This window comes from Salvia hispanica, chromosome 3, assembly GCF_023119035.1.
Source record: "Salvia hispanica cultivar TCC Black 2014 chromosome 3, UniMelb_Shisp_WGS_1.0, whole genome shotgun sequence".
NCBI lineage: Eukaryota > Viridiplantae > Streptophyta > Magnoliopsida > Lamiales > Lamiaceae > Salvia > Salvia hispanica.
Genome location: NC_062967.1, coordinates 14,997,837 through 15,010,617, shown reverse-complemented (window position 1 = coordinate 15,010,617; position 12,781 = coordinate 14,997,837). Strand labels below are relative to the sequence as shown.

Sequence of the window (12,781 nt, the reverse complement as noted above, 5' to 3'; positions counted from 1 at the left end):
TTATTTTATTTTCGCGTTGAAAAAAATGATAATGAATAGTTAAAGTGGAGAAGAAGAGTATAATAAGAGAATAATATAGAGAAGATATTTATTATCTGCTATTATTGGATATATAATTATTTATAATTATTTTTAAATAAAAAAAAACGAAATGACTTTATTAACCTCAAAGAGGAAGTAGTACCTAACCAATGACAACCTATGCACTAGGTAATTAATACAGCCCCAAAATAGACATCTTATAAATCGTTCCAAATCGATCTCCATCGATTTGGGCTCTATGTGAGCAAAACATTCAATCGTTCCTATCCATCGACCAAATCGAAGAAATCATATTTCAACATTTTCTATAAAACAAACGACCCCTTAGTGATTGTAGTGAGACTGATAAATCCACCATTTCTCTCTCGTTATAAAATTGACACTTACTTCTTTCTCACTGATCTTAGATCATTTTGCAATTGAAAAATATCAGCGCTACATTGCATTCTCCGCTCTCTTCCTCTGCCATGCCCTCTTTCGGCATCTTCACTGCGTCTTTTGCATTCATACAGTCCTAATTTGTGGGTTTTTTCTCTGATCTTTAATATGCTTGTTGATTGCAGCAGAGGAAGATTTTTAAGGTTCGCAATTCAATCCGCGAAGCCAAACTCCGGATTCAAGCATCAGAAATATTTTCTTCAATTCGTGCTTCGGCTAGCTCCTCTTCGTCTCTTGGCGCTGGTAAATTCATGTCGTTGTGATCGTTTTTTTGCTGATTTTGATGCATGTACATTGTCAGATTTGGGCGTTCCGTCATTTTATTTATTTTTATGAAAATGACCTTAGGTTTAAGCACGAACTGGATGTGGTGACGGGTTATAGCGAATCGTCCCCGACACTGTTGTTTTCGATGATTTTGAGAGGTTGACTGTATTAGTATCAATTGACGGCTTTCCTATTGAGTTTGTTAATCATTTTGTTTTATTTTTACTTTGTTAGGAAAATATATAATCTTGGTTTGTTGATTGTGTGACATTGTCATATTTATAGGCATATAAATGTGTCCTGTATCTTCTTAGATATTTAGAAGATAAATATATGTATTTTTTGTAATTTATAGTGCGTAAAATTGGTGTTTATATGATGTTCCATTTATGTTTAGTCCTCTTTGATCTGCATTAAAGGAAAAGAAATTTGATCATTGATGAAACTGTGTTATGTTATGTTGGACAACTGCTGAGGTGTGTTAAAGCTTTGGTGTAATTAATGGTTATTATGAGTGATACACAAAATTGTAAAAATATCATGGAATTCGGCATCCAATTCATACACAATTTCTCTTCAATTCAAAATCAATAGATAATTGAAAAATATCAACGTTATGATATAATTGGCTAAATTTACAAATTAACCAAACTTCACGATTTTCTAGCTTTCCTCTTTAGTTTCACGCTTATTTCTTCTCCCAAGTCCTAATTTTATTCTAAATTTTTATTTTTCTTTACCTTTCTAGTACGTACTCTTAAATTTACGGAGGGTTGGAGGCTGAGTTGTCATGAACAAATTGGTCGATTATGGACGGGCAATGAGGCCACCGACCCCAGTACACAGGAATCGGTCATTAGTTCATCCTCTCGAACTTGGTAGTGAATGCTAGAGATTGACATCAAACTTCATAAAGCTAATGAGTCATCTAGGTGACATTACTATTGAAAAAGTAAAATTTTCGCATCAAGACACAATATTTGTAGATTGTTTAACTAGTCGTTTTAGCCACTTAGCTGTTACCCAAACTCAATTTTAAATCTAGTTGTCCAAACTTACTATTACTAATGTAAAAAGAAACAAATAATGCAACCAATAATCTTATTTTTCCCATTTTATTTGTTCACAAATATTAGTCTTATTCTAGTTTTGGTAACGTCGTCCACCGTTTCTTACATTCTCCTACCTTTTCTTCTCTATTTTACTTATTCATCTTGGGCTAATAATATTTCAGTTATTATATTTTGGGATATTGACATTAATATCAGAACTTCAAAAGTTGAATTTTTCCCATGAATTTTAAAATTCAAATAATATCACGAACTTTACTCCGGTTGTTTTTTTCCAAATGAAAAAATTCATGCTATTTTAATAGATTAAGAATAATTTTGGAGGGTGTGCTTCAAGAAAAACTATCTTCAAGATTGTAAAACTTGAAGCCTCAAAATTGTTGTCGAAAAATTACAAAAAAAATTCCGTATCATAATATTATTTGAGAAATTTTTTCATTCTGGAAAAACAAACCCTAATAAAATTCGATATTATTTACTATTTTAAAATTGTGAAAAAAATCAAACATTTTAAAATTTTCATAAATGATATTAGATGTCAAATATCCCTTATATTTTTTCTTATTTTATTAGATTTGTGCTCATCTCAGCCAAATTTTATTGATTTTGACAAATGAAATTTGTGCTCGTTCACTGCCAAAATTATTGCCAGGTGTATTTCTTACCTCCATTCTATCTTATTCATAAACACAATCAATAAAATACATTATCCAGTTGTAGCCATTAAGAGTTTCGAACAAGAATATTTTTCCATATTAAATGCATATCACTAGATGGGGTCAAGGTTTTATTCATTAATTAACCTTGTTTCCAATCAATTAATTACTACTATATTGGGCAGTGCCTCATGTATTGATTTTGATTTTTCCGTTTGGCGTGAGTGTGACTTCTTTGCTCACTATATCTTCTTGAAATAATATATACTAAAAAAATAGTAATGCTTTAGAGAGTTGGATTTTATCATGCAAGTTGGCACTACTAGTTTGGGTGAAAGTGGATGGTATGACGTTAACCCTCTTCTCAATTTTAATGGATTTAACCAAACAATGCTTTCGTAAAAAGCGTGCTTCACTTTTCTTGGCCACGAATGGGCATATACACGTGTAGAGACATCTGGCCTTTCATGGGGATTTAAGGTCATTTTATCTTATTCCAGTAATTAGATTACCCAAGAAATAACCTTTACTTCCACTTTTGGCGTTTTCGTGGTAAAAAATGTTGGATTGGACGACATGTACGAAAAAGGGCGGTTATTGCCGCTGGAAGCTAACCGATGATCAAGCCCGGTTACAGTTAATTCAAATCCCTATAGATAAAATGAAATATTGTATTGGTATTATTTAAAGCCTATTTCGAGATGCAAATTTAAATAACATTTAAATAATTTAGGCGGTTGGTCCTTATTGCAAGCTAAATTTGTTTTTTTTCCTCAAGAATTTTAAAATTTAACAACAAATTTTTTGTTTCAGCATTGAAAAATTACTACAATATGACAAGTTCACAATTTTAATCACCAATTTTAAAGTTCATGAAAAACCATATTTCACCCTAAATTTGGTTTTAGCCACCAATTGCTGTTTTCTATTGTGTGCACGAGCCTTTGTTTTATTAATTTTTTATAGGAGTATTTTGTTTTGTTGGCATTTACACCGACAAATTAATCGTAGACCAATTCATTTAAAAATAATATTTGTGCTGTAAATCATTTTTTTTTTAGTCCGTTACGTTTTGAGAGTGGGTTTTCCCAACTTTTAGCAAGAAATTATTTTTGTGAATTTCTATTATGTTTTCAGTTTGCTATTTCAGGAGAACAAAAAACATTATTAAAAGTAAACACACACAAAATTTGATCTTTTGTTAAACTACCGATAGCTGTCTGCTCACATATTTTGCACAAATGACTACAGGTGGTAATGTTCAGGCGGCCCCGGCTCAGCAAGTCGCAGTCCGGAGCATCAACCGCAATGGGCTACCATGTATGCAACTGATGACTGCATCTAACACTACCTCTTCTTGAAACTACCAAACCCGTAAGCCATTAAAGATCGTTTTCAGCATTCATCCCCTCTTCCGTCACTCTACATTGGCTGGCTGGCAAAAACATGCTTCATGCAGTTATCGACATATAGCACCACCCATCTCTCGCCAGTCAGATATTTGATCGTACAAGAAGATGCAAGCCTTCAACTTCAGAGGATTGATGGTTGAATGAACTTCGAGGAATGGGTTTGGATCACAAGTTGCGTCTACTCGGCTGGAGTTGTTTTCCCCATTTTCTTAACGAATACATGCAGCCAGCAGCCGAGAATAGTCCAAGGGCAGCAACAGAGGTAATAGTTGAATTTGCAATGTAGTGATGACCTCTCTGCAATGCCAACACGGTAGCAACAAATCCATGTCAAGGAAAAAATAGATCAATAAAAGGAAGTACAAAAGGAAGGAAGCTATGCATTTAGTTCAGACTGCAAAAAAGGCAATCGAAAACCCCAAAATTTCACATGTGCATGAAAATATGTAAATGTATAATATGCCCTCCTAAGTCCCAAGGAAGATACACATGACAGGAAATTTCATTAACTTTTATCAATTTCAAGTCATCTTTAGAATTCTTTCGAAACAATTTTGTTAATGCAATTTTGTACCCAAAGAGACAGGTTATAGTGAACAAAGTAGCCTTTCCATAGTAAAAACATCTAAACCCATTGATTCTATTATAATTATGTTTACAAATATGTGATGTGGAAGTAGAATATACCAGGACCAGAAGAAACAAGATTGCTGCATTTGCAGGCATGAGAGATAAGCTCATCATTCCACCACGAATTTCATTTGGCAGATACCTGCAGGGGGTAGTTAGAAGGATAAGATTGCAAACAACACTTGTGTTCATCACTCGAGATCAAACATCAGGCGATAAAATAATTCATCACTGAATGTCAACATAGGGTTCATAAATAAGTAGAAAGTAATGATAGCTTACGTTGTTCTCAGTCTGGCAAGAAATGGCAAAACCATGCCCAGGCAAGTTTGAAATAAGCAGAATAATGTTACCAGAAGTCCTATTTCCTGAAATAAGGAAAACCTTAAACCAAAATACTACAACAAGAAGATTAAACACAACATAGTTAGCTGTAAGAATGAGTATGAAGTTAGCTCACCTGATAATCATAGGCCACAATAGACAAAGCAATGCCCATTATGGTGAATGCATACATTAGGTATTCCTCTGTCCGAAGCACTAATGGCATGTGGAAGAACCATGGGAATCCAGTGCTACCAAGCATCTTCGAACCAAGCAAACAAGGATATATCAATCCCAAAGACACCTCCCTTCCATCAGCCTGTAGCATAATACTGGTCAAACAAATTTTTAAGATCTTTTTACATAGTTAATAGGAGTATAATAAGAAACAATAGCAATCAAAAGAAAGTTTTCAAGCAAATACACCATAGTTAATATTTAGGTTGAACCAAAAATACAACTTAATTGTTGAAAAGAAATTCTAGCAAGTGTCAACTCTCTATGCATGTGCGAGCATTATAAGACACACACACACACACATATACATTAATATACATAGAAGAACATATGGCTAGATCATGACAAAAGAAACATATGGATGATCTAGAAAATCCAGTATCTATGCGCTGCAGATAAATTCTTTATCATAAAAGTCAAATGACCTCGCAAGTTTCACAATTTTTCAAGATACTGAACACTATCAGTACCATCTATTTTTCTATGACTCCAAATCCATAGAATTATAAAAGGAATAAAAAATGTGCACCAAATTAGCAAACCCACAAATTGCACCTTGCATAACTGTGACATCACAGGCTATAATAAAAGTGTAGGGGACAAACTGATGCCTTCATAATCATACCACTATAGATGGGGCCCAAAGAATCCAAAATGCTGCAACAGAAAAATACACGCTAGACTGTGCCCACGACAAGAGCCATATCCTTTTATCTGCAAAATGAGAATGCATTGTTACTCACTAGAGGATTTTGAGCCAAATGCCAATAACAGAAGTTCCTCTTATAATTCCTTAAGGTTGCAAACCCAAACATATGCCATGAAGGAAAGAACATGCATTTTGATATACCACAAATAACATGTTTGTGAAACGAAACACGATAATCCTTCAAAATCGTTGTTTGAGGAGCTTCTTGCCAGCCTCGAGTGACAAGACCAACAGCAAGAACAGCCAAAACTGCAGCTCCAATCCACAAAGATTTAATATTTCTGATCACATTATCATCAATAAGATAATTTGCAAGTGCCTGGCTTCCGATAAAAGATGCAGACTCCAAGAAAGTCATCAGCCAAAACATGTCATTCAGTACCTCTTGCCTCTGCCCAAGCTGCAAAACATAAGTACTATCACCATCATAGCAAAATATAAAAAGAATTAACATAAATAAATGATAGCCTTAAAAAAATCCTAGACCAACCTTGTCCTGCTCAACAACCATCCATGCCTCGAACCCGAAGGAAAATATCGATGATGCCAGTGAAAGAAAGATGCTTGTTAACCAAAAAGTAGAAGTTCCAAAGACTAGCTTCCATAAACTCACCAAAAGGTGTAGCAAGAAAAACAACAAGCACAGCTTCTTGTAACCTCTGCGCAGACAAGATTTTTATAGAAGGTGAGTAATTACTCAAAGCATTCGCAAAATTGTCACAATGTTCAAAATATCCATACTTATAAGGTAGTTTCCAGATGTACAACTACAAAAAAGACTAATTTAGATTTCATTTCCTGCAAAATTGAGCAACACATTACCATCCAAACACACACAAAGAAAGGCCACATCTTGGCATAACTATTGAGTGACCATACTTACAATAAATCAGATAGCACTCCGATGAAACTCCCGATAAACAGAGAGACCGCAAATCCAACGGAAATAACATTCAGCAATTGATCTTTACTGAATCCATAAAACGCCAACTCGTATTCTCCAAACGCAGCCCATAAACCCTCCATCACTGTCGACACACAAATAAATTTTGTCAGCCAAAGGGGAAACAAAGTAGAAGTTAATTTAGCAGGAAATAAACCTACATTACAAAAACACAAAATTGCAGTGACCTGAGGAAATAGCGAAGAGGAGGAGAAATTTGCGCTGGAAGCGGAGAAGAGAAGCGGAAGACGCGTGATCGAGCACATTTGCACTCGATTTGGCGGGCAAGCAGAAGATTGAAACCACAGAGAAGATGAATAAGAGTATATAAATTGATTTGTTTGGTTCCCATATATCAGATTCAATCACAACCCCCATTTTTTACACGGATTGTCGCATGAATGTTGATTGGTGAGCTCACAATAAACGGTAAATCCAGTCGAAAATCGTGGTGAAATCAGAAGAGAGTATTATCAGCCGGGAAAGAGTTGTGGCCGGATTGAACTAAATTCTGCGTCCAAATCAAATTGACAGAGCATAAACTGAGCACGAGACTTAGTAAAATGGTTGGTTCCTTCTGGTGAAAGTTGTTGAATCCCTGTTAATAAAAATTACTACTAATTTACTGAAATACTCCCCGTCCACGGCTTGTAGTAACGTTTAGTTATGATGCGTGTTTTAAGGAATTGGTGGAGTGTGTAATTAATGAAGTGAGAGGTGGAGTGAGATGATGAAGTGTGTAATAAATAAAGTGAGTTGGTTGAAAGTGGAGTCATCTTTGACTTTTTGGTTTTTTGTTTTTGTTTTGATTTATTTTAATATAGATAATGACGTTTGGTGTAATTTTAGTGAATAATGGGGTAAAATTTTATGTGCAAATATGGTAAATTCTAAATGTTACTCAAATGTGGGATGACTTTTATGGCAAAATATTCTACAAATCTGGACGGAGGAGGGATATAAAATTTATATAATTAAATTTTAAAAAATAACTAAATTTATTGAAATATATAAAATAAATAAAATCTAGATTTAAATAAAAAATATGTTATAATCAGTGGACCAAAATGTGCTTATGTTTTTCAATCATTATATTGGAGTTATCGTGTGTTGATTCCGCGATGTATATAAGTTCGAAATTCTTGGGTGCACCTTGATTTGGGGGTTGCTTGCGGGTGAGGAGTTGGTCATGTCTACATCCACCCAACTATGCTTGGCTCCTTCATCCTCAATAATCATATTAAGCCGTATGGCGTATACATATATGGTATCGGCTAACACATCCTTGAACGATTGCGAACCATGTTTGGAGTACGATAAAACATCTTTTTTAGCTAAATCATGCTTCGCGGAAACAAACCCTTTTCGATTTGTTGGACACGAAAAGGTCTTGACAAAATCGACCACCTAGGATAGATTGCGTCTACAGGGTAATATCCATTGTCGCACCAATATAAATTGAGCTTAAAGTTTACAACGAGCACACATATTACTTTAGTGGTCAAGATTTGATTGGCTTCCATTGCAATTTGACGTTTTACATCCAACAAATAAGTTGATGGTTCGAATTATCATCGAAATAGATGAAAAACCATTATTGATGCTATTTAAAAAAGTTAATCCATGCCACAGGCTACATGGGTTGGGGAGAGGTTTCACTCAAAAGTAAAGCAAAACAATCAAAGGGAATCATCCACTCATAATTAATGGATACATAAAGTAATATTGCAAAAATATACTCTTAATACACAGAAACTGGAAAACTCCAACATATACGAGGGTTATGTTATGATAGCTAGTTATAAAACAATTCTTGTAACTGACAAATGATCAAAATATAAGATCACAAGGGTATCAACGGCTGCATTTGTTACATTACCACAAAGCTATGCTGTGTTTTGCGAGCAAGGAGGTTGAGCTATTGAGTTCGGCTCCTGCTATTCTCTGCAGCCCTTACTTGAGAAATACGGATGAGCCTACAATAAGATTAGTCGAGCACAAGATTAGAGTTTGAAAAAGAACATACCAACAAAAAGACATCAAGATAGGTTAAAAGCCATTTCATAGCTTCATCAAACAAAGTTTATCTTGATATCAAAACATAAGTTAAACTCACATTTTCAGTTTTTTTAAAAAGGTCAAAAAGTCGGATTTTAAAAAAATTAATTGCATGTAAATATACAAAGTATGCCCAAATTTTTGTTTTCTGCAACAAAAATGCAATAGAAATTTTCAAAATGCAGGGGGCAGAGTAGCTCAGTCGATGAGTACTATAAGTTAGCAAAGCAGTGAAGAAATACCATAGCTTCTCTTGCTGTGAGCCTATCTTGATGATCATATCGCAGGAGTTTATCGAGGAAATCGATGGCCTGTCAGAGTAAGACAAAATTTCTAAATTTGGAAAAAGAGGAAATTGATTTATGAATTTCATTTGTGTAAGTAATTTTGCTTAGAATTTAAAAGGTTGAAGAAGGAATGAAAGAACAAAGCATGACCTCTGGTGACACAAGATGCTGATTATCTGAATTAACAAACTTCGACCATGGTTTCCTGCTATGCCTGAGAAATTGAAAGTAGTTAAATGGAAAGCATCTAGTTAAGTCACAGCCAAAGACCAGCTTTCATCTAAAATATTTTACTACACATAGGATGAGTTAAAAGTTTAATTTGGATTCATTTTGTAACTCTTAGCAAATAGCATACCTTCCAACAAGAGCTTCTAGTTGAGGATCAAGCTCCAACCGGTATTTGTGTAGATACGCATTTAACTCATCAGTCCCAAGGACCTGGAGGAGAAAATCTCAAATCAGATGAGTTACATAGGAGATCCACAAACTTTAAGAGATTGTCAGCTGCGCCACTATATTACTTTGTGTCTCTATTAGTACAACCCATGAGTGTTTAAATATATGGGAGTTGAATTACATACAATGTCTCAAATACTCTCAATGGGCAAGCCAACGTATTTACCTTAGCGATTTTTACAAGTTGATCCTGGTTATCATGTCCATAGAAAAAAGGTTCTTTCCGAAAAATCTACATAATCAACATGAAAAAAGATAAGGACAAATAAGGAACAAACATCGATGGAACTGATAAAGTGACCCATTCAATTATCTAACCATCCCGGCAAACATGCAACCCAGGCTCCACATATCCAAGGAATAGTCATAGTCTTGCAAGTCAACAGAAGTTCTGGACCCTTGAAGTATCTGAATCAATAGAAGAGATTTAACATAATCATATCAACCAGCTAACAGTTTCTGAGTTACATTCCAAACAAATACAACCTCCGAAATCTACTACTATTAACAAGCAAAACTGAAATGAAGAACGTAATCCTTCCGATAATCCATACTCTGATATGCTAACTGAGTAGCAAGTAACACCCAATTGGAGATTGGATCCACCAAAATCCAATAAAATAAACGGGAAACGCATGCCTGCACGGTTCTATGCTAACAACATACAAAAATTAATTTAATCCAATATAGAATACAGAGATTAAGTCATTTATATTGGTTTCCGTAGAAAGTAAATCAAAGGTAGGGCCAGCTAGGCAGGTAGGGTATCCGGTCGAAATAAGTATTCATGACCCTAAAGTTATTATAGGTATGATACGACTGAAAGTGAGTAAAAATGAAAATAAGCATGTGATGTCATCCAACATATACAAATATAAATTTGTATATGCACTAAATATATGAAGTAACGGTACTTAACCTATAAAGTACATGCACTTTCATGATCCTGGGTTTGAAATTCGAATCATACAGGGCACAATTACAAGACCATGAAAGTGCAGTTACCTTATATGTCAAGTGCATTTACTCTATACTCTATAGGTTAACTACAGGATTCGTAATTTTACGAAAAAACAAATTTTTACCATAACCCTAACTATAAATGAGCTAGTTAGTTCTACTTATGGTCTCCAATTCCTAATTTCCTATGTTTTTTCTTCACAAACGCAAATCCAACTGGAACAACCTGTAAGGAAGAAAATTCAGGAAGGATATTGTATCCATCTGTATCCTAATGGCATGAGTCGTCTCTGGAAATGAGAAGTCAGAGCATCAAATGAAAAATATCATACTAAGGATAATCAAAAGGAAACATGAAAATAGTAACTCAACAAATCTAGTTAAGAAACATGAAGAAGGAAAAAAATATATAAAGGAAAAAATCACTACCAATTACCCTAAGAAATAGCCACAATGTACCTTGAAGCAACACGGACATTATACTCCTTGCCAGGATGGTAAAATTCTGCAAGACCCCAGTCAATCAAGCAAGCTTTGCAATTCATGGTCTATCATCACATTATGAGGCTTAACATCTCTGTGCATTATTCCCTGAGAGTGAGAGTAATCCAGTGCCTACAAAGTAATCAATGACAATAGGATTGAAATACTATCAAACAAGACAAGTGATAGAGACCACTATTTAGTTATAGTTATCTTTAGTATTTCTGTAGTTTACTAATTTAGGGCTAAAGTTATCGAGGGCTGTAATAAAATAGTGCATTGGTGAGTGAAGAAAGAATCTCACATCAAGGGCAGTGTTAGTACAAGTAATGATTAATATATCTGATATCACTTTCCTTTTGGTTCCTCCCCCACTAACATATGGTGGCCCCTTTCTCCACTAAACACACTTAGTTTTACCATACATTTATTAAAACCCATGCCGAACCCAAAGTGATACACTTAGGAGTAATTGCACTGTAAATGGAGAAAGTGAAGGTCATGTGGTGGAGATGGTATATAAATTGATATACTACAAGATAAATCCCTCATATAAAAATTATAATACATTTGAAAAAATCAGTCAGTGCAAAGCCACCTAGCCTGTAGCACATGCACAAGCACCCTCCATATATGATAAATAAAGCCAACCGATGGTGGGGGTTTCTAAGGTACATCCTAAACAATATATAATCTTTCTTAACATAAGAAGTTTATAAGCATATTTTCATGAAAATATGTAGCCACTAACTGAAAGGTCAAAAGTATGAAATACAAGATTTGTAGGAAATTGAATTTTCATTAATATGACATTGAAGCATATCCTCACCTTGAAGCTCATATATGTAGTAAAACGTATGTCATAAATCGGTTAATGTGGGGTACAGAACTTTGAAATCTGTACTATTAACAAATTCAAATATCAAGCTAGGAGTTTTAGAGTGCTGATCTCTAACAATGTCAAGGAGTTTGACAACATTGGGTCCCCACATAGGTTCTGCAGAATTTTGATCTCTCTTTTTATCTGCACAGAAGTTTACAAGAAAACATTATAGACACAACATTGAATCACGGGACATAAATATGTAAATTTGGGCCAGTTACATGAAATTTTTATATTTCTCATCAAGAAGAACACTTTGATAGATAACCAAGAACATCAGAAATGACAATGAAGAAAAAAATGAAATGAGATTGTAGAAGAAAAAAGTTATAAAAGAAGCTATAAATGGATACTTTCAGCAATGTAGAAAAGCATACTTTTTCATGCAGTTTCCGTTTACAGCTCAAACAAATACTTAACGAAGTATGTAAGACAAAAACTTGAAACTGTGCACAAGTAGTACTATCCAAGTACAGCAATCTTTTTTTACATGAGGAAGATTCAATTTCATTCAGTTTAAAGATAATTTCGATCAAACAATTGGAGATGGATATAAAATCCACCATCAAAAGTCACGTGTCAGGATAGGTCAAATCTCCAAAGAGCATAAGCACATTGAGAATATGTGAATTAATCACTGGCCCCCATTAAGAGGATAAAAACAAACCTTTTTCTTCTTAACAGGCTTCAGAATCTTGATTATGCACCTTTCATTGCTATTTACATTTATGCCTTCAAAAACTTCACTGTATTTTCCCCTACCGACTTTAGAACAACCTCGTAATCATCCTGGTCTCTGGAAGCATATAGGAAACAAGTTAAAACATATTAATAAGTGCTCAAGGCCCTAGTGTTCGATAAGATATTTCTTTCAAAAATAAAAATATGAAACTTCTATAGAGCACATTGGCCCCTAATTCTTC

General features: G+C 34.4%; 1 protein-coding gene and 1 pseudogene across 2 annotated transcripts; both read right to left on the bottom strand.

Annotated features, from left to right (window-relative positions):
• Positions 1 to 3,784: 3,784 nt before the first annotated feature.
• On the bottom strand, positions 3,785 to 7,297 carry LOC125215715. Of its 2 annotated transcripts, none has more exons than XM_048117233.1 (9): positions 6,917 to 7,297; positions 6,669 to 6,813; positions 6,276 to 6,444; positions 5,915 to 6,185; positions 5,702 to 5,790; positions 4,976 to 5,158; positions 4,798 to 4,883; positions 4,573 to 4,657; positions 3,785 to 4,182 (listed from the first exon to the last, which is right to left on the bottom strand). In XM_048117233.1, exons 1-9 carry the CDS (start codon positions 7,104 to 7,106, stop codon positions 4,051 to 4,053), a joined length of 1,350 nt encoding a protein of 449 aa, XP_047973190.1. In that variant the 5' UTR covers positions 7,107 to 7,297; the 3' UTR covers positions 3,785 to 4,050. The 2 variants fall into 2 exon arrangements, with proteins under 2 accessions (XP_047973190.1, XP_047973192.1); XM_048117235.1 differs by having other exon boundaries at positions 5,927 to 6,185.
• A 1,097-nt stretch (positions 7,298 to 8,394) lies between these two features.
• On the bottom strand, positions 8,395 to 11,128 carry LOC125214164 (annotated as a pseudogene).
• Between the last annotated feature and the right edge of the window lie 1,653 nt (positions 11,129 to 12,781).